Source organism: Aotus nancymaae, unplaced genomic scaffold (genome assembly GCF_030222135.1).
Source record: "Aotus nancymaae isolate 86718 unplaced genomic scaffold, 86718_ANA_hifiasm-v0.15.2.pri h1tg000011l, whole genome shotgun sequence".
In the NCBI taxonomy this organism is placed as follows: Eukaryota; Metazoa; Chordata; class Mammalia; order Primates; family Aotidae; genus Aotus; species Aotus nancymaae.
In genome coordinates this window covers 21,878,520-21,900,772 of record NW_026988422.1, presented here as the reverse complement: position 1 = coordinate 21,900,772, position 22,253 = coordinate 21,878,520, and the positions used below count along the sequence as shown (strand labels likewise).

At 34.2% G+C, this 22,253-nt stretch overlaps 1 protein-coding gene across 9 annotated transcripts in view; it reads right to left on the bottom strand.

Annotated features, from left to right (window-relative positions):
* The window catches only part of STXBP5L (syntaxin binding protein 5L), a 440,807-nt gene that overhangs the window by 101,783 nt on the left and 316,771 nt on the right, over positions 1-22,253 (bottom strand). For 5 of the 9 annotated variants that reach the window (XM_064374676.1, XM_064374677.1, XM_064374680.1 and 2 more), the window contains 2 exons: positions 20,936-21,087; positions 18,556-18,684 (listed from right to left, as the gene is read on the bottom strand). In XM_064374676.1, the coding sequence (XP_064230746.1) occupies positions 18,556-18,684; positions 20,936-21,087 (281 nt within the window). The remainder of the gene's footprint in view (positions 1-18,555; positions 18,685-20,935; positions 21,088-22,253) is intronic. The other 4 variants (XM_064374675.1, XM_064374681.1, XM_064374678.1 and 1 more) reach the window with 2 other exon arrangements.

Here is a 22,253-nt window from a genome sequence, read left to right as displayed (position 1 = left end):
TTTTGAGATAGGGTCTCTTTTGCCCAGGCTGGAATGCAGTGGTGCAATCACGGCTCACTGCAACCTCTGCCTCCCGGCTCAAGTGATCTTCCAACTTCAGCCTCCCAAGTAGCTGGGACCACAGGCAGATGCCCCGCTAATATTTTGTATTTTTGGTACAGACAGTGTTTCACCATGTTGTCCCGGCTGGTCTTGAACTCCTGATCTCAAGTGATCCACCTGCCTCAGCCTCCCAAAGTGCTGGGATTACAGGCATGAGGGTATTTGAGCTTCTTGGATCTTTAAGTTGATGTTTTTCATCCAATTTAGAAAAAATTTCAGCCAAAGTCACTGATATTCATTTAGCTTAACTGTTTCTTTTTTTTTTTTTAATTCCGTTCTTCTGTTTCGATCATTTCTATTGATCTGTATTCAAGTTAACTGATAGTTCCTACTGCTGTGCAATATATTGTTAAAGCAATCCTGTGAACTCTTGTTTTTGGAAGGAGTGCCTTTTTATTCAAAAAGCCCAATTTAGGTTGCTTGGTACTAAGTGTAAAGGGTGCCTTGAGACTTCTATAAAGACATTTAAATGTTACTGTCTCTGAAAAAACAGTTTTAGAATATCAAACCTTCACCCTCAAGGTTTCTATGAATATGAAACACCTTAAGAAGGAAAAACATCACCAACTTAATTATTTCTATAAACTATTTTCCTTGTTTGCTTTTCATGTTGCTAGTGGCAAAAGATAACAATACTGTTCTCAAAAAATGACAATGATAGATGATTTCATAAAACTTGCTTTTGATTTTTTGTCTACTTAATACCTCAATTCATAGGTCAAAGATGAGTATAGGGTTATATATTATACTTCCATGTTAGTTGTGACAAGATCTGCTAGGAGAGCAAATACAATTGAAAAGATGCTGTTGGTGATTATTACCCTATACTGACTTCACAATGGTTCTTATAATTAGGAGAAGAAGCCAAAACACACTTAACTTTACATATGTAATCAACACATACATGCAATGGTAAAAAACACACAACATGAAATCTACCTTCTAAACAAATTTTTATGAATACATTACAGTATTGTTTACCATATTCACACTGTTGTACAGCAGATATTTAGAACCTGTTCATCTTGTATAACTCAAACTATGTGTCCATTGAACAGCAGCTCTCTATTTTTCCCTCTCCAGTATTTTAGATTTATGCCATATAAGTGGAATCATGTAGTATTTGTCCTTCTGTGACTGGCTTATTTCATCTAGTGTAATGTCCTGAAGCTCATCATGTAGCATATGACAAAATTTTCTTCTTAAAGGCTAATATTCCATTATATGTATGTACCATATTTTCTTTATTCATTCATCTGTCTGCAGATACTTAGGTTATGTAGAAGCTTTTAGTTTGATGTAGTATCACTTACGTATGTTTGCCTTTATTGCCTGTGCCTTTGATGTCATATTCAAGAATTTGTTGCTAAGACCAATGTTATGAAGGTTTTCACCTATATTTTCTTCTGGAAGTTTTACAGTTTTAGGTCTTACATTTAAGTTTTTAATGCACTTTGGATTTATTATCATGTATTGTGTAAAATAATACAAATAGCCAACAGTTATATTAAAATAACATTACTAATCAACATTGCTAATCATCAGGGAAATGCAGATTGAAACTACAATAAAATATCACCTCATACCTGTTATGATGGCCATTATAAAAAACAAAACAAACAGAAACAGAAAATAACAAGTGTTTTTGATGAAGATGTGGAGAAATTTGCATCGTTGTGGACTGTTGGTGGGAATGTAAAATGGTACCGCTGTTATGGAAAACAGCATTGAGGTTCATCAAAAAATAAAAAATAGTACTGCCATATGATCCAGCAATCCTACTTGTGGGTATTTATCCAAAAGAATTGAAAACAGGATTCTCAAAGAAATATTAGCACTCTTATGTTCAATGCAGCATCATTCATAATAGCTAAGAAACAACCACGAACTTTTAATTTTACATATTTTAAGTTCTATAATTCCCATTTGGTTCTTTTTCAGAGTTTCAGTTTCTCTCCTAAAATTCCCTATTTACTCAGCCAAGCCATCTTTTCCTATATATTCTTTTTGGTGGTGGGGCACGGAGGGGGGGTTGTGGAGTCTCCCTCTGTCACCCGGGCTGGAGTGCAGTGGTGGGATCTCAGCTCACTGCAACCTCCACCTCCTGGGTTCAAGCGATTCTCCTGCCTCAGCCTCCCAGGTAGCTGAGACTACAGGCGTGCACCACCACACCCAGCTAATTTTTGTATTTTTAGTAGAAATAGGTTTTTGTCACGTAGGCCAGGCTGGTCTGGATCTCCTGACTTCAGGTGATCTGCCCGCCTCGGTCTCCCAAAGTGTTGGGATTACAGGCATGAGCCACCGTGCCCAGGCGTCTTTTCCTATAGTTATTTTACAGTTCTTGGCTGCTAATTCCAGTTTGGGTTATCTATGGATCTGCTTCAGTTGACGTTTTTTCCCCCACTCAATTATGAGTCACAATTTTCTGCTTCTCTGCATGTTTTCTAATTTCTGATGGTATGCTATTTGTACAACCCAGTAGTGAAAACTAAAGAATAATTCATATATATGTATATTATTACTAATATCAGTGATATCACACACACACATATATATAGAATCATTCGGATTCTACAAAGCATTTAACTAAGCTGGGGCTGGGCTGTAGCTTTAATAAGATTAAATTCCACTATTGTTTCAAACTGGAATATGAAAATCTCTGTTTGCCTCTCCGTCCAACACTGAATCTTTCACACCCCCTTTGCCAAGGGACTGATGACTGATCTTATTAGTATTTGTGCAGTGACACAGTTGGGATGCTGTTTCAGATTTTTTTTTTTTTGGCTTTGTTTTGAGACAGAGTCCTTCTGTCGCCCAGGCTGGAATGCAGTGGCACTATCTGGGCTCACTGCAACCTCTGCCTCCTGGGTTCAAATGATTCTCCTGCCTCAGCCTCCCAAGTAGCTGGAATTACAGGTGCCCACCACCACGTCCAGCTAATTATTTTGTATTTTTAGTAGAGATGGGTTTTCGCCATGTTAGCCAGGATGGTCTCATCTCCTGACTTCGTGATCCACCCACCTGGGCCTCCCAAAGTACAGGGATTACAGGGGTGAGCCACCGCCCCTGGCCTGTTTCAGATAGTTTTAATTCATCTTAATTCACTTTTGCTTAAATTTTATAATTACCCCAGAATACAATGTGAGGTACTATTCTATTCATCATGCTAGTCATTGAATACCTTCTTTTCTTTTTCCATTGTGTTATTGTTTTATAAGCCTTGTGATATTTATGATTTAAGGAGGTTCTATTTTAGTGTATTTTGACATTTTGTTTCAGGATTTAGGTAATATAATTACCTACTAAATTGCTCTGCCTTCCAATCCACCTGCATTGCTACTTTTGCAGAAAACTTCTGAGATTGATGTCTATGGTTTAGTGGCAGGTGGTGGCTGTCATTGCCAACTTGAATGATTTTTCCATTTAGGGCTCTTTCAAATTCCAATCTATAGGTCAGTCCAAACAGCTATTAAACCTCACTGGCTATTTTCCATTCCTTGCAGTCTGTCTATCTATCAAAATCCCAGGTCAGTCACTAACCCCAGGTCTGGAAGCAGCGGTAGCTTTCTGCTCACCTGTGAATGGCTCTTCTCTTTCTGGTATTCAGTTAATTATACTTCTTTGAATGCATCACTCTTCCATAACCCCATAGAAAAGGATAATTTTAATTTTGTTGTTATCATTACCATAGGATTTTGTTATTGTTGTTTTTATCATTGTTGCTACCATTGGGGTGAAGGTCTTTTATGTCTTTTAACATCCTATCCGGAAATGAAAAGTCCCTCTTTCACTTATATTTGATGTATTGGAAATACTGTGAAAGCTGGATTGAAGACATGAGGAATCAGTGGAATGGAAACCAGTTAAGCTAGTTAATCAATTACTGACACTAGTAGATATTCTACTAAAGTACTTAGACTACATGTCAAACATCATGCTTGTCCTAATACTATAATTAATACTAAATGGTGAAATTTCCCCAAGATTTTATGTGGATAAAGCTATGTCTGGCATATGAATAAAGTAAAGCAAATCAGCTAGTAAACTTGAAGGTTTTTACAGTAACTCATCAGAAAAAATTCTGGTTGGAACAGATACAGAATTTTTATGGTAAATAAACTGGGTATCAGAAATACAATCCCCTGACTACTGTGAATTACACCAACTTCTATAACTTAAAAAAGTATACCTGTAATGTAGCTTACTTGGCAATATAATAAAATAGTACTTTAACAACTTGTAAACGTTAGATAAAATATCAGTATTCTCTAGGAGACTTATACTCAATATACAAATATTTCCATCCATATAGTCTACACTTCAAAATTTTTTCTTACTAAATTATTGTTTACCATATCAAATTGTCTGCTCGGAATGTTTTTAATTTGATTTCACATTTTGGCCAGATAATATTTTGTGATAGACATACATTGTAGATGTAGGTGTCAGTAGAGTATCCGTACTCTTCAGTTGTGACAACAAAGAAACCTCAGACATTACCAAATATCCCTGGGGGACAATATCATTCCTAGTTGAGAGCCTGACTCACAATGAGATTACTATTAACTAATGTCAAGAAAATTAACATATACTGCTAGGTAATATCTCCTGTATTTTGTGGGTTTTTGTTGTTGTTGATTTTTGTAAGTTCAAAGACAGAAACATTTTTTTCTACTAATTACAATTCAATGTAGTTGATTTTCAACACAAAGCTTTCTAGTAAGAAATTTACACTGTAAAACTGATTTTAAAAGGAAAGGAAACCTACTAAAATATTGAATTGAAAATCAGATATAACAATCACTTGTTTCATCTCTCAATGAAACAGTGCACTTTTCAATATATCTCTTCATTCTGTAGCTCTCTCCTTTAAGAATCTGTCTATAATAATAGACAGAGCCTCTTATTAAATGTTAGTCCTTGTACCTGTGCTCTGATTCCCCTTCCCTTTCACTTTCTTTAGAATTTTGTTCCTTTAGTTATACCCTTTCTCCCTTATCATCAATCTCCTTTTCTATGGATCATTCCATATTCACATAAATTAAAAATATGCTCTTTTCTCTAAAATTAAAAAAACTGCAAACTACTCCTTTTAACATCTTACTCCAATCCAGATATTAATCTATTTTTCAGCACCCCTTCATAACCAAATATTTTTAAAGAGGTATTCAGTTGTGCTGTTTCCTCACCTGCCACTCTTTAATACTATTTTGGCTCTATTTCATTGCATTTCATACATGCCTATATGTATGTACTATAAAGACTATTTGGGCTTTTTTGGTTCTGTATGAATAAATTTAAATTTTAGGATTTATTTTTTAGTTTTATAAAGAATAATGATGGTATTTTGATGGAAATTGCATTCAATTTGTAGATTGCTTTTGAAAGTATGGTCATTTTCACAATATTGATTCTACCCATCCATGAGCTTGGGATGTATTTCCATTTGTTTGTGTTGTCTACAATTTCTTTCAGCAGTGTTTTGTTTTCCTTTTAGGGATCTTTCACCTCCTTGGTTAGGTAAATTCCTAAGTATTTTATTTTAGGTAAATTCCTAAGTATTTTTTTACAGCTGTTGTAAAAGGGGTTGAGTTCTTAATTTGATTCTCAGCTTGGTCACTGTTGATATATAGCAGTGCTATTGATTTGTGTACATTGATTTTGTATCCTAAAACTTCACCAAATTCACTTATCAGATATATGCACTTTTTGGATGTTTCTTTAGGGTTTTCTAGGCATACAATCAAATCATTGGCAAACAATGACAGTTTGATTTCCTCTTTACTGAGATGGATGTCTTTTATTTCTTTCTTTTATCTGATTGCTCTGGCTAGGACTTCCAGTACTATGTTGACTAGAAGAAATGAAAGTGGGCATCCTTGTTTTGTTCTAATTTTCAGAAGGAATGTTTTCAGCTTTCCCTCATTCAGTATAATGTTGGCTGTGCATTTGTTATAGATGGCTTTTATTATCTTTCGTTGTTTTCCTTCTATGCTGATTTTGCTGAGGATTTTAATCATTAACAGATGATGAATTTCATAGAATGCTTTTTCTGCATCTATTGAGATGATCATATGATTTTTAAGTTTGTTTATGTGATCTATCACATTATTGACTTGTGTATGTTAAACCATCCCTGCATTCCTGGTATGAAACACACTTGATTGTGGTAGATAATCTTGTTGATATGCTGTTGGATTTGGTTAGCTAGTATTTTGTTGAGGATTTTCGCACCTTTGTTCATCAGGGATATCAGTCTTTAGTTTTCTTTTTTTCTTATGTCCTTTCCTGGTTTTGGTATTAGGATGATCCTGGCTTCATAGAATGATTTGGGGGAGGATTCCCTCTTTATCTTTTGGAATAGTTTCGTATATAAGATTGGTACCAATTCTTCTTTGAATGTCTGATAGAATTCAGCTGTAAATCCATCTGGTCCTGGACTTTTTTTGTTGGCAATTTTTAAATTACCATTTCAATCTCACTGCTTGTTATTGGTTGGTTCAAAGTTTCTATTTATTTCTGGTTTAATCAGAAGCGTTGTATATTTCCAGGAACTTATCCATCTTCTATAGGTTTTCTAGTTTGTGTGCATAAAGGTGAATATAGTAGCCTAATGACCTTTTGTATTTCTGTTGTATTGGTTGTAATATTTCCCATTTGTTTCTAATTGAACTTATTTGGATCTTCTCTCTTCTTTTCTTGATTAATCTCACTAATGTTCTATCAATTTTGTTAATCTTTTCAAAGAACCACCATTTGATTCATTTATCTTTTGTATTTTTTGTTTGTTTGTTTCCATTTCATTTAGTTCTGTTCTGATCTTTGTTATTTCTTTTTTTTCTGCTGGGTTTGGGATTGTTCTTGTTTCTCTAGTTCCTTGAGATGTGACCTTAGATTGTCTACTTGTGCTCTTTCAAACTTTTTGATGTAGGCATTTAATGCTATGAACTCTCCTCTTAGCAGTGCTTTTGCTGTATCCCAGAGATTCTGATAGGTTGTGTCACTATTATCATTCAGTTCAAAGAAGTTTTAAATTTCCATCTTGATTTCATTGTTTACCCAACTATCATTTAGGGTCAGATTATTTTTCTATGTATTTGCATGGTTTTGAGGGTTCCTTTTGGAGTTGATTCTACTGTGTAAATTTTATTCCTCTGTGGTCTGAGAGAGTACTTGATATAATTTTGACTTTTAGAAATTTATTGAGACTTGTTTTGTGGCCTATCATATGGTTTATCCTGGTCAATGTTCCATATGCTCATGAATAGAATATATATTCTGCAGTTGTTGGGTAAAATGTTCTGCAAATATCTGTTAAGTCTTTTTGTTCTAGGGTATAGTTTAAATCCATTCTTTCTTTGTTGACTTTGTCTTGATGACCTGCCTAGTGGCATCAGTGGAATAATGAAGTATCCCACTATTATTGTGTTGCTGTCTTTCTCATTTCTTAGGTCCAGTAGTAACTGTTTTATAAATTTGGGGGCTCCAATGTTAGGTGTATATAGATCTAGAATTGTAATATTTTCCTGTTGGACTAGTCCTTTTATCATTGTTTAATGTCCTTCCTTGTCTTTTTTTTTTTTTTTTTTTAACTGTTTTTGCTTTAAAGTCTCTTTTGTCTGATATAAGAATAGCTACTCTTGCTCACTTTTGGTGTCCATTTGCATGGACTATGTTTTTCTACTCCTTTACGTTAAGTTTACATGAGTCCTTATGTGTTAGGTGAGTCTCCTGAAGAGAGCAGTTACTTGATGATCCTTATTCATTTAAGTGGAGCATCTAGGCCATTAACATTCAATGATAGTATTGAGATGTGAGGTACTATTCTATTCATCATGCTAGTCATTGAATACCTTCTTTTCTTTTTCCATTGTGTTATTGTTTTATAAGCCTTGTGATATTTATGATTTAAGGAGGTTCTATTTTAGTGTATTTTGACATTTTGTTTCAGGATTTAGAATTCCTTTTAGGAGTTCTTGGAATGCTGGTTTGGTAGTGGTGAATTCTCTCAGCATGTGTTTGTCTGAAAAAGAATTTATTTCTCCTTTATTTATGATGCTTAATTTCACTGGATACAAAATTCTTAGCTGAGATTGCTTTAAGGAGGTTAAAGATAGGACCCCAATCCTTTCTAGCTTGTAGGATTTCTGCTGAGAAATCTGTTGTTAATCTGATGTAGTTTTCTTTTATAAGTTTCCTGATGCTTTTGCCACACAGTCTCTTAAGATTCTTGCCTTCCTCTAGATTTAGATAAACCTGATGACTATGTGCCTAGATAATGATCTTTTTGCAATGTATTTCCTGGGTGTTCTTTGCACTTCTTGTATTTGGATGTATAGATCTCTATACATCCAAAGGCCAGGAAAATTTTCCTTGATTATCCTCTCAAATAAGTTTTCCAGATTTTTAGATTTTTATTCTTCCTTGGGAACACCAATTATTCATAGGTTTGATCATTTAACATGATCCCAAACTTCTTGGAGGCTTTGTTCATTTTTTAAAATTATTTTTTCTTTATCTTTGTTGGATTGGGTTAATTCTAAAGGCTTGTCTTCAAGCTCTGAATTTCTTTATTCTACTTGTTATATTCTCTTGTAACTTTCCAGTGTGTTTTGCATTTCTCTAAGTGTGTCATTCATTTCAAGAATTTGTGATGAGGCTGGGTACAGTGACTCATGCCTATAATCCCAGCACTTTGGGAGATTGAGGCAGGTGAATCACTAGAGGTCAAGAGTTGAAAATCAGCCTGGCCAACATGGTGAAACCCTGTCTCTACTAAAAATACAAAAATTAGCCTGACGTGGTGGCGCATGCCTGTAATCCCAGCTGCTCTGGAGGTTGAGGCAGGAGAATCACTCGAACATGGGAAGTGGAGGTTGCAGTGAGCTGAGATCGCACCACTGCATTCCAGCCTGGGAAACAGAGTGAGTCTCTGTTTCAAAAAAAATTGTGGTAATTTTTAATTTATGCTATTTCTCTGGAGATTTTTGTCCATATCCTGATCCTGTGTTATATTTAAAATGTCTTTGTTTTTCACCTTTCTCTGGTGCTTCCTTAAGTAGCTTAATAATTGACCTTCTGAATTCTTTTTCTGCAAATTCAGAGATTTCTTCTTGGTTTGGATCCATTGCTGGTGAGCTAGTGTGGTCTTTTGGGAGTGTTAAGTAACCAAATCTGTCATATTACCAGAATTGTTTTTGGGGTTACTTCTCATTTGGGTAGATTATGTCAGAGGAAAGATATGGGGCTCAATGACTGTTGTTCAGATTCTTTTGTCTCACAGGATGGTGTTCTCCCCCTACCCCTAGGGATGGGGCTTGCTAAGAGCTGGAGTGCAGTGATTGTTATTGCTCTTTTGGGTCTAGCCACCCAGCAGAATTACTGGACTCCAAGCTGGTAATGAGGAGTATCTGCAAAGAGTCCTGTGATGTGACATGTCTTCAGGTATCTCACCTGTGAATACCAGCACCTGCTCTAGTGGAAGTAGGAGGGGTGTGAAGTGAGCTCTGTGAGGGTCCTTGGTTTTAGTTTTATTTAGTGCTGTGCTTTCTCAAATGTTGGTTGTGCTACCAGTGAAGCTGTCACATGGACAGACTCAGGACCTTGGGTTAGCCAGGATGTTATATGTAGTGGAATTAGCTATTGTTTTCTGCTTTCTTGGCATGGGGTTATTCTATTATGAGTTGCTGTAATGGCCTGAGTTGGTTGGCCTCCAGCCAGAAGGAAGGTATTTCAAGAAAGCATCAGTTGTGGTAGTATGGGGGGAATACAAGCTTTCCCTAAGGTCACCTGGATAAGTATTCAGGTTTCTCAGGTAATGAGCGGGGACCTAGAGCTCCCAAGACATTGTCTTTTGCCTTTGACTACCAGCATGGGTAGAGAAAAACCAACAGGTTGGGGCAGGGTTAGGTATGTCTGAGCTTAGACTCTCCTTGGGCGGGGCTTGCTGTGGCCACTGTAAGAAATAGGAGTGTGGTTCTCAGGCCAATGGAGTTATATTCTTGGGGGATTATGGCTGCCTCTGCTGTATCATACAGGTCACCAGAGAAGTAGGGGAAAGCCAGTAATGACAGGTTTCACCCAACTCCCACACAGACAGAAAGGCCAGTCTCACTCCCACTGTGTTCTACCAGCAGCACCTATTTTATATACAGGCAGCTGGTGAGCAGTGCTGAGGTCTTGCCTTAGGCCACAAGCCTTACTGCTGAGAAAGCAAGCAGAGCTTTCAGGCCCCACCACTGTCTGCTTGCCGTGGCTTCTGTGCTTGTATCTGCACTTCCCATTCACTTCCCTCCCCAGATTCTGCCCAGAAAAATTCATACTTGGTCAAAATTATTACAAAGTTCAGCTGGAGTTTTCTTCTCCCTGTGGTCCTTCCCTAATTCCACTGGCTGTACTCCCCAAGGACCCCTGTGAGATAGTCAGAAACAGCTTCCATGGGGACCAGGAGTACCTAAAGGGTTCTTCTGCTGCTTCTACTACTTTTTTATTTTGCTCATCTCTCTAAATTCATTTCAGTTCTAGGTAAGGTTAAAAATCTTCTCCTGTAATCTGGATTTTCAGGTTTTCCAGTGAGGATGTGTGTTGGGAAATGGACTTTACCAATTCACACTTTGGGCACTCACAGTTTTTTGGCTGGCTGACAGAGTTTGCAGCAGCAAGCTGCTTCTTTCATAGGTCCATAAATTCTTTTAGTTTTCCTGGTATGTTCCTGTGGTAGTTCTTGGAGCAAAAAAAAGCTCATGGTGTGAATCTCCACAGGCCATTTCATCCATCTGAGTCAGGGTTGCAAGTTAGTCTTGCCTCCTATCAGCCATTTTATTTTTTTAACTTCTGTTTTAGTTTAGTTTTTGACTATTATGAATAAAGCTTCTATGAATATCTGTGTATAAACAAATGCTGTCATTTATCTAGGGTGAATAACCGGGAGCAAAATGACTATGTCATGTGGTAAGTGTATGTTTAATTCTTTAAGAACCTGTCAAATGATTACACCACTGTACATTCCTAGAGTAGTGTGGGAAAGTTCTAGTTCTTCTATATTCTTTCCAACACTTGGTATGATTAATCTTTTTAATTTCAGCCATTCTAATATAGGTATCATCATATCTCCTTGTAGTTTTAATTTGCATTTCCTTAATTTTATGTAGTGTTGAGTATCTTTTTATGTGTTTATTAATCATCTGTATGGCATCTTTAGTGAACTGTTTATTTATATGTTTTGCCAATTTATTATTGGGTTGTTTTCTTATTATTGAGTTTTTAGAATTTTTATATATTCTAGATGTAAGTTCTTTATCAGATATATGCTTTGCAAATATTTTCTTCTACTCTGTGGATTATATTTGTATTCTCATGAGTGATTTTCAAGGATCAGAAATTTTTACTTTTAAGTGAGTTTGATATGTCCATATGCTCTTTTGTGGGATATCTTCTTGGTTTCTTATCTAAGAAATCTTTGCCTAACCCAATATGAAAAAAATCCTCATTCCTTTTTAGATTTATAGTTTTAGATTTTAAATTTAGGCTCATGATCAATTGAGAGTTAATTTTGAAAAATTTGGTATAAAGGATGGATCAAAAACTTTTTTTACAGAAGAATATCCAATTGTTTAAGCACAATTTAAAAAAAAATAATTTTTTCTTCAGTGAATTGCCTTTGCACCTTTGTTAAAAATCAGTTGCCCATATATGTGTGGGTCTATTTCTAGAGTATTGATTTCCATTGATCTATTTATCTTTCTACCAATACTAAATTGTCTTAATAATTCTAGTTTTTAAATAAGTCTTAAAATCAGGTAGTGATTCTTCTTTTTATAAAAAATTTTATTTTAGGTTTAGTGGAACATGTGCAAGATTGTTACATAGGTAAACTACATGTTGTGGGAGTTTGGTGTACAGATTATTTAGTCACCCAATAACAAGTATAGTACCTGATAGGTATTTTTTAAATCCTCTCCCTGCTCTCACACTTCACCCTCAAGTAGGACCCAGTGTCTGTTGTTCACTTCTTTATGTCCATGTGACATAGGACCTGGCAAAGATTTCATGATGAAGATGTCAAAAGCAGTTACAACAAAAACAAAAATTGACAAATGGGACCTAATCAAACTAAAGAGCTTATGCACAGCTATAGAAACTATCGACAGAGTATACAGACAACCTTCAGGATGGGAGAAAATATTTTCAAATTATGCATCCAAGGTTTAATACTCAGAATCTTTAAGTAATTTTAAAAAATTTGTAACCAAAATCAATTGATCCCATTAAAAAGTGGGCAAAGGACATGAATAAATACCTTTCTAAAGAAGACATATATGCAGCCAACAAGCATATGAAAAATTGCTCAAGATCTCCAATCATTAGAGAAATGCAAATCAAAACCACAATGAGATACCATCTCACACCAGTCAGAATGTCCATTATTACAAAGTAAAAAAATAACAGATGTTGGAGAGACTGTGGAGAAAAGAGAATGCTTATACACTGTTGGTAAGAGTGTATATTAGTTCAGCCATTGTGGAAATCAGTGTGGCGATTTATCAAAGAACTTAAAACAGATTTATCATTTAACCCAGCAATCCCACTATTGTGTATATATCGAAAGAAATATAATTTGTGTTTTACCATAAAAACACATGCATGCATATGTTTACTGCAGCACTATTCACAACAGTGGAAACATGGAATCAACCTAAATGCCCATCAAAAGTAGACTGGATAAAGAAAATGTGGTACATATACACCATGGAACACTACAAAGCCATAAAAAAGAATGAAATTATGTCATTTGCAGTAACATGGGTAGCGTTGGAGGCCATTATTATCAGCTAACTAATGCAAGAACAGATTCTTCTTTTTAAAAGCTGTTTTGGCTACTCTAAATCCTTTGAACTTCTGTATGAACTTTAGAATCAGTTTGTTAGTTCCTACAAGAACATCTGCTGGATTTTTATTGGGACCTGGCATTAAAACTACAAATCGATTTGGAATGAACTGGCATCTTAATAAAATTGAGTTTTGTGAGACATAAACTTGGTATAACTATTTAAGTCTTCCTAACTTTTCTCAGCAATGTTTTCTGGTTTTCCATGTGTAGGTCTTTCATATCTGTTGTCTCATTTATGGCTAAGTATTTCTTATTTTTGATGCTATTGTAAATGGTATTTTTAAATTTCAATTTCAGATTGTTATATGCATATAGAAATACAATGGAGTTTTCTATGTTAACTTTCTATCCTGCACATTGTTAAACACACATTTTTAGTTCTAGTAGCTGTTTTTGGCAGACTTCATTGAGTTTTCTTCATAGACAATTATGTTTTCCATGAATAAAGACGATTTACCTTCTTCTTCCTTTCCAATCTAGATAACTTTTCTTTTTCTTACTTGACGATACTGTCTAGAATTTCCAATACAATGTTAAACAGAAGTGGATGTGAGTTATAAACTTTTTCTAGTCGGGTAAGTGGGAATGGCACTATTTCCTTTATTTGAGTGTTGGGCACTGTTTCCTTTAATCCTTTCAGATGGCTCTTTACCTGTTCCTGGGTAGCTGCATTATATGTATATGTTGATCAGCATTTTGCTGTAGGAGGAAACACTGTAGATCTCTGAAATTCTTCTGTAAGCTGTAGATGCTTTGGTTTCTCTGGTTTCTCATCTTCATCTCCCAGCTTAAAAAGCTGAGTGGTTTCCTCCTGGCCTTCCCCTCGTTTTGCTACAGTCTAGAAATTCTCTTAGGACAGTAAATAGGTATGATTGTTTGGCTTCCCATCTGTCTCATCACTTTTTTTCATTGTTTGATGTCCTGTGTCTTAAAAACCATCGTTTTCATTTATTTTTTCTATTTTGAGGTGTGTGTGTGTGGTTTTCAGGCAGGAGGTTAAATCTGGTACCTGTTACTCTATCCTTTTATCCTGGTTGGTAGTGAGAATCCAAAGCTTTGACTATTGCTTTCTTATCTTGCAAAACTTCACTTAAATGTTTCCGTGTTGGATAGGCCTTTCTCTGACAACACTTTAAAAATAGGTCCACCTTATCTCATTTTTCCCTATCATAGCATTGCCACTTTTTCAATTATCTATAAATTTACTTATCTGTACATTATCTGTTATAAATGAAATGAAAAGACCATAATTGTTTCACTCATGGTGTTTCACTAGGCAAATGTACTTAATGCCTAGAGAAATGTTTGACACAAGAGATGCTCAATAAAATATTCTTTGAATGAATGGATTTTTTTCCTATTTATTGTTTACCATAATTTTTGCTGATTTTTGTTTCTTGAAGCATGCCTTCTTTATTATTATTATTTTTTAGTTTACTTCTCCATTCTTGACTTTCTGTTCATTTAAAAATACTTATTTGCCTTTCTTGGCTAGTTCTCTTATCATCCCCTTTTCTTTTATTTCTTCTTTATTTTTCAGGTGTTTTTAGGATCTGTTATCATCCCCTATCCTCTGAAAAGAAAGGGAACATAGGCCTGAGACTCTCCAAAGGATCCTTTGTTGCATAACTAGAAACTGATGTACAAACAAGTCTTTCTGACAATGCTCTATATTAAGCCTACTTTTCAAACTTCCCTTGATTCATATGGCATACTATCAGTTTTTAACTAGCAAAATTTCTGTGATGTTCACAGGTAGAACTGTTACTAGGCAATGAAGCAGCAGCCTGAGTTTTAGTCCTAAGTATTCCATAGATTGCTTATGATTCTGGGAGTTATTTAACCTCTCTGTGGTGTGGGTTGGTTCATCTTTTGTAATAATTATAATAACTAACATTTATAGAATCACTTTTGTTAACATTAACCCAGAAAAGTTCTACAACTCTCTAAGGGGGGTAGAAATTGTAATTTTTACTTTATATATTAGAAGAAAGAAACTTAGAGTGATTAAATGCCTTAAGATTATAAATGTATTAAGTAGTTAATAAATGGAAAAGGTAAAACAATGTAAATCTTCTGATCAGATGTCTACTGCTCTTTTCAAAGCATTTTTCTGCTTCTAAAAATCATAATCTATAAAATGTGAAAGTTTCTTTCAACTAAAAAAATTTATTATTCTATGATGTAAAAGTTTTGCAGGTTGGTAATTTAAAGACTTGGGGAGGTCAGCTCCTTGGAGCCCAAACTATCTCATAAGGTGACCAGGAAACGAGTCACTGATACAATTTCATTGATAGTGTGCAAAAACTAAGGTGTCTCCTGATTATAGAATAATGGACTTGGTTTCCAATGTACCTGAAACTTTTAGAAAAGACACTTAGAAATCCAAGATTATACAGTGAAAACACTATGGAATAACTTTAGTATCAGATAGGCATAAGTTTGGGTCCCACTTATTCTGTGTGACTTTGAGAGACTAATTTCATTTTTTTCAACTTCAATTTTCTCATGTGTAGAGAAATATACTAATATATATCAATCTGCCTCAAAGGGTTATAATCACTATTAGATAATATAACAGTGAGTCAAATTGACTAGCAGAGTAAAATAGATAACCAATGGAACTGGGTTCTATCATCCCAAATATGAACAATGCATATATGCTTTTCTGAAAGTTAGGGAACAATTAATGAAAAGGTTGAACAGTCTCTATTATAATAAAGTGAGATTATAGAAATATATCAGATTATATTATCCAATAGTTAAACTTCAAGCCAAATTTTCATAAAATGTATTTTGAAACACAATTGTAGGATAAACATTTGAGTAATTAAAGAATCAATCCTGGCCAGGTGCAGTGGCTCATGCTTGTAATCCAAGTACTTTGGGAGGCCAAGGTGGGGGGATCACTTGAGGCCAGGAGTTCGAGACCAGTCTGGCCAACATGGCAAAACCCTGTCTCTACTAAAAAAACAAAACGACAACAACAACAACAAAAAATAGCTGGCAATATTGATCATTCAGAGAAGACTTTTAGGAAATCTGATTTTAAATCCTTGGGCTTCTCTGATCCCCTATGGAGCCTACCAGTAGAGACATGGATGATTTCTTTAAGTCCTTCTACAGACTTGATTTTACTTCTGACTTAAAATGTTAGGTCTCTACTTAGAAACTGTGATTTCTTTTGCAAACTCCTGGTGAACCCAGTACCCAGTTCTTTTCTCACTTGTCAGATTTGAAAAGTTTTCCTGGCTGTTCATGTGAGAGAAAAAAGCCTGCTGCCACGCTCTATCCTACTGACATTGTCATTTACTTACTGATCTTATGACTTGTGCTAGATGCAGAGAACATGAAGAATTTTAGATACAGTCTTGAGAGTCTTGTCATGCATTTGGAAAGGTAGAGCATAAGTATAAAAGTACGAGTCCATACTAATGAATTTAGGCAAAATGAATTAGGTTAAGTGGTTCAGGCAAGCCTGTACTGTGTATAAGCCTGGACACTGGAAGCATTTAAATAAAGGAATTGGCACAACAGGGCTCTGATCGCAGTAGGAAAGGCTTATATAGAAAGTAAACTTTTAGCAGGGCATTTCCAGAGAGGGAATGATATGAGTAAGTCATAATAGTAGTAAGATACAAAAATTTGGCATAAGAGGAGAATAGCAGAAAATCCATTTGAAGATGTTGATAGAAATTATAGTTTAGTATATCCTGAATGAAGGGATTTTTTTAAAATTCCAATGGAAATATAAGGAATATAAGAAAACATATTATTGAAATTTCTCAGAACTTTTAAAAACTTTACATCATGGCTGGTACTATAGAATCCTGATGAACTAAAAGCCTGTTTCTGCTCCTGATCCTCAGTTTCCAATTTAGTTTCTTAACATAAAAGAATTACAAGTTTATTAGAAAAATCTGAATATACTGTAAAGCTATAAGAAGTCTATATAGAATCCACAAGGTCACGTTCCAGAAACTTTTCTATCTCTACACACACACACACACACACACACACACACACACACACAAGGTAGGATATCTTACCTTCAGAAGGCTAAACTGGGATTCATAAGTCTGAATATGTGTGTTAAACCACTCTCAGACTATTTACAGAAAAGTTTTGGCTGAAATCCTTTATGTGGTGCAGAGGATGGGTGGGTGTAGAAGAATTACATAGAGCAGGAATCAGCAAACTTTTAATGTAAAGAACAGGATAGTAAACATTTTAGGCCTATAGGCCATATAGTCTCTGTTGCAGCTACTCAACTCTGCCATTGTAGTGTGAAAGCATTTATGGACAATATATAAATGAATGATTGTGATTATGTGCCAATAAAACTTTATTACAGAAACTGAAATTTCATAAAATTTTCAGATATCAAGAAATATCATAGTACCAAATAAGTTTCTGTTTTAGGAGCAGCAGAAACCAACATAGATACCAATGTTCTCACACAAGGCAATAGGTAGAGAGATAGTGGGAAGGATTCTCAAAAGGGGGTGCTCTGCTAGAATAGAACATTGGAGAATATTTAGGAGCAAAAATTTCTCAACTTCTGGGCACTCCCAGGAACATTTTAAGGATTTCACAGAGACTGATTTACGTAAGCTAGGTGCATAAATCACAAAGTTTTAGGTTTTATTACTGATAAGATTCTATTCGTATATGTGAACTGGTGAGGTCTGAAGAACTTCAGGTTACAAACAACATAATGTGTGAGTGTGTGTATATAATGTATATTTTATACAATTATAAGGCCATTTTGTATATATTGCCAAACAGCCTGCTTTTTAACAGAATATATTAACATTTGATAAACACTTTTTTCACGTCAATAAATATCTACCCATAACATCATTAGTGTCATCTGTACTTCTAGTCACACACACTCTCACTCTTTATCCTTTCTATACCAGTTTTTATAATTACTTATTATAAACATCTTCAGCTCTGTGTTTGCTACCATGGTAAATGTTGATCTTACTTGTTTACTTTTGACCTTAATTATCCTGCTTTATAATGTTTGGGTGCCTTAAATCACCATATAAACACGTGTTTGTATATTTTAATAAAAACCATCAGAAATTAGGAATACTTAGTTATCTTCAAGGAATATAATTATTTAAAAGAAGCACATATTGTGACCCTGGTTAGAATAGTATTATAAAATGGCCAAAGCATAAGGTTTCCAAAATAAGAAAGCATTGACTTATTACTGATACCAGTATCAGTAATAAGTTTTATTATTTACAAGGATATCATAGCTCTTCCTGCTCAAAATAAAACAGTGACTCTTGGACTAGTGGGACATGGTCTGCATGGTTTGAAATAAACACTGAAACAATGGGTATGACTGAACGGGTACAGGACAATAATGGATTGAAATAGTTCTATAATAATTTTTATTAAAATTATCAGGTTGTACATCATAACAAAACAAAAATTTGCATGCATGTTGAATGTGTTTTAAGAAACACATTACTGAGCACTGGATGTATGGATTTAACTCAAGCATTATGATTTAAAAATGTTATTTGCCTAACCTTTATATAACTTACTCTGATAGGAAGTACGGATCCGTTTCGTTAAATCAGGATAAAAGTTAGACAGGCCACGCATGCAAAAGTTGTCTTTGGAACATGCCAGAACACCAGCATCAGCAGCAGGCAGAAGAAAGAGAAAAAAATCTAAAGTGAAAGGAAGTGATATCATACCAGAATCTAGAACAGCCAAGATGAAGAAATTGCAGCAAGATTAGGTAATTAAATTAGAGAGGAGATATTGATAAAATAAATCAATTAAAAAGTAAGAGGTGATAGATGAATGATGAGAATGCTGGAGTAATTTTAATATTTATTTAAAGATCTTATATCTTATTTAAATGTCTTATAAAAGTATGTGGCAAATTTTCCTTATGTGTTTTTACAAAATACACTTATTTGGCTTGTAAATAATATGTATAAATTATTTCATTAATATAAAAATGAATGTCTTTAATCCTTCAACAATTAAAAACAAAGCTAAAGATTTCAGTCTTTAATACTTCATTGTTATAAAGTGAGCTCTCATTGTGTCATTTTGTACACTAAACACAAGCCGAGTTAATAACTTCATCAGTTTTTCATGATTTTAAAGTCATCAATATTCTAAGCTCTAGTAGTAACTGTTAAGGTTCAAGAGGTTTAAATTAAATTAGATAACAATTGTATTAAATTTGTCAAAATGTATACTTTTTTTGCACCGCTGTGTACATTCAGCAAGTAATTTAGATATTGTCATAGGATTCACAGATTTTCTGATTATATTGGTGCTTTTAGCATTGCAAACTGAACACTTGAAATATGGTTATTATGACTGAGGAACTAATTTTTAAATTATAAATAAGCTACTGCTTCCTAACACCTTTCTAGCCTAGAGTCCATCAACTTCAAACTTGTCTTTCCCAATCATGAGGGAACCTTATGTTATGCGAATGTACAATTGCTTTTATTTTGTCTTCCTTACAAAATTTGGTAGTGATAGAGGCAAAATCTCTAGAATTCGAAATTTCTAGCACTCCTAAAATATTGCTAAAAGTTGAGATTCCTCACTAAAAACCCTTAGGTTCTGAAAGAGAAATTTTGTGCCCCTCAAAAGGGTCTAAACTAGTAATTTGGAAATAATTGAGGTTTGCAAAAGAAAGGTTAACAAGGAGAGTTTCAGTATAACAAGTTTCATTAGTCCAAAAAGGAAATTCATTTATTATCATATTTGGATGTTAAATTTGACATACCTGCTATTTGGAAAATAACACCTACCATCATGTACCCATTTTATTTTTATTATAAAATATTTTCCTATGGTTATATTTAGTAATGTCATCAATATTCAATAGATTCTTTTAAATAATACAAAGTAGAAATTTTATTTTATTATTTAAAAAATTTAAAAAGTTATTATTATTATTATTATTTTTAGAGATGAGGTCACACTATGTTATTCAGCCTGGTCTTGAATTCCTGGCCTCAAGAAATCCTCTCACCTTGGCTTCCCAAAGTACTAGGATTACAGGCATGAGCCACCATATCTGGACCAAAGTAGAAGACTTTAAAGGATTATCTAAAATAACAGACTTTAAAGGATTATCTAAAATAACACATAATATTATAGAAGCATTTTCATCTGTAACCTTTTGGCCTCATTTTTTTTTTTTTTACCAACTGGACTGTCAATGGGCAGGAAATATACAAAACTTTGGCAGTGTTTAAAACCAACTATTTGGATATATACTAAAATTTCAGTAAAACTTTGGATAATTGGCATATCAAAGTTTGTCATTAAATCCTAATTAACCTTAAGTTTATTTTCTTCTGTAGTTAAATACATCAATTCATTGATCCTGTCAAGAAAAATGCCATCTTTCATAGTACTTTAAAAATGTTGATGAAAAATGTTTACTGAATTGTGAAAATATCTCAAGGAAGGTCATTATCCAACAAGTAAAGGTGTCAGCCACAATATGGAATCAATTTTAAAAATTAAAAGTAGTGAATGACCTAAAATTATCTTTTTAAAGGGACTAGATAGTTTAGAAGAAAGTTAACCTGTTTAACATAACAATTGCCAGCAGTTTTTTCAATTACAGAGTCCTAATTTTTGTAGCATTTTTACATTTAATGGCATTTTATTTTCTGTTATTTCTTAGGAATTAAACCTAAGAAACTTGAGATGCTTCCTAACTTCAATAGCAAATTGAAGTTTAAACATACACTTCCCTAACCCTTTCAAAGATTCTCACAATGTTTCTGCCCATTTTATTTTACTTACATGGTTTGTAAATTATGTTGATTTTATTTTGCCATGCATTTCAATAGCATCACAGAAGAAAGACAAGAAATCTAAAAGTAAGAACACAGATGAACAAATCAAGTTCATAACTCATCTTGTTTTATCTCCTACCTGCAATGAACTGTTTGTTTTTTCGAGGAGACCGTGGTTGTCGCTGGTATAGGTCACTTGATCTATATAGGTCAATGGTCCCCATGCTTAACAGTACTGTCTTCTGTATAAAATCCACCACAGCCAACCCATTGCAGTTTCCAAATGCAACTCTGAGAGAGAGAGAAAAAATGCAACTAGAATGTATCACAACAAGCATGATTATTTTTATCTTTAAAACAATAATAGGATTATTGGAAAGTAATGACTTAGGGTTGGGGAGGTTGGGCAGTGATTTTTGTGAAGTCAAGAAGTGATACCTTGGCTTGACGATGGATAAACTGTCTTTATATAATAGCCATCCAATTTACTGCAAAAAAAAGGATGATCGGCAATTATATTTTGCCAGCAGTTTTATCACATCAGTTGTGATTACCCGATCTGCTCTTTAACTAGACCTTATGTTTTTACAGAAGAATCACACAAAACCTTTTTGCTATGCAAGGGGGACATAGGTCAAGAAATGTCACTAGCTACAAATGTTTACTATGTAATTAGATGCCTTTTTCAAATAAAATTATAATTACTAGACTCCATATTAATTATCTTCTGAAAAAAATAAAAATTAAATTCATATATCAAAGGCATTGACACTATATTAGAAATGAGGAGATATAAAAAATTGTTTCTTACTTCTGTGTTCTTTATTTTGTGCTCCTTTCAAAAGATAAAGACCATTTAATTAATTTCTTAACTAAATCTCCTGAGAAATTTTAAAAAGCCAGTTCTTCCAAGTGGGCATTTTGATTGCCTTAATGATTAGGCATACATTAACTCTCATTTTTCTCCATTTACAACATGCCCTCTAGCTGAACAATTCTATTTGTACTTTTTGCTTCATAAACTAAATAAACACTAGTTATATGAATGTTGTTTTGCTTGTTTTATATATGTTCCAGGTTGTATTATTATTTAGATTGAATCTTGTTTATAAACCATCTGATTACTCTTAAAATGGTACTTACCACTCCACCACACAAGTTAAAACACAACAACAACACTTCTACTCATACTAGATGTTTTGCTAATACACATAGAGCTCTACAAACTTTGGAAACGGGAAAAAAAAGTATTGTTTTACTGGTCAGATCTGGGTTTAATTCTCATCTCTATCATTTACAAGATATGTGACTTTAAGAAAAATTAATGATTCTTACTTGGCCTTAGCTTCTTTATAGTGATAATTACACTTCTACATTTATCTAGTTCACAGAGTTTTTATGAATATCAAGTCAGAAAATTATTTTTAAAGTACACTGAAATTTTTCCATGCAAAAAA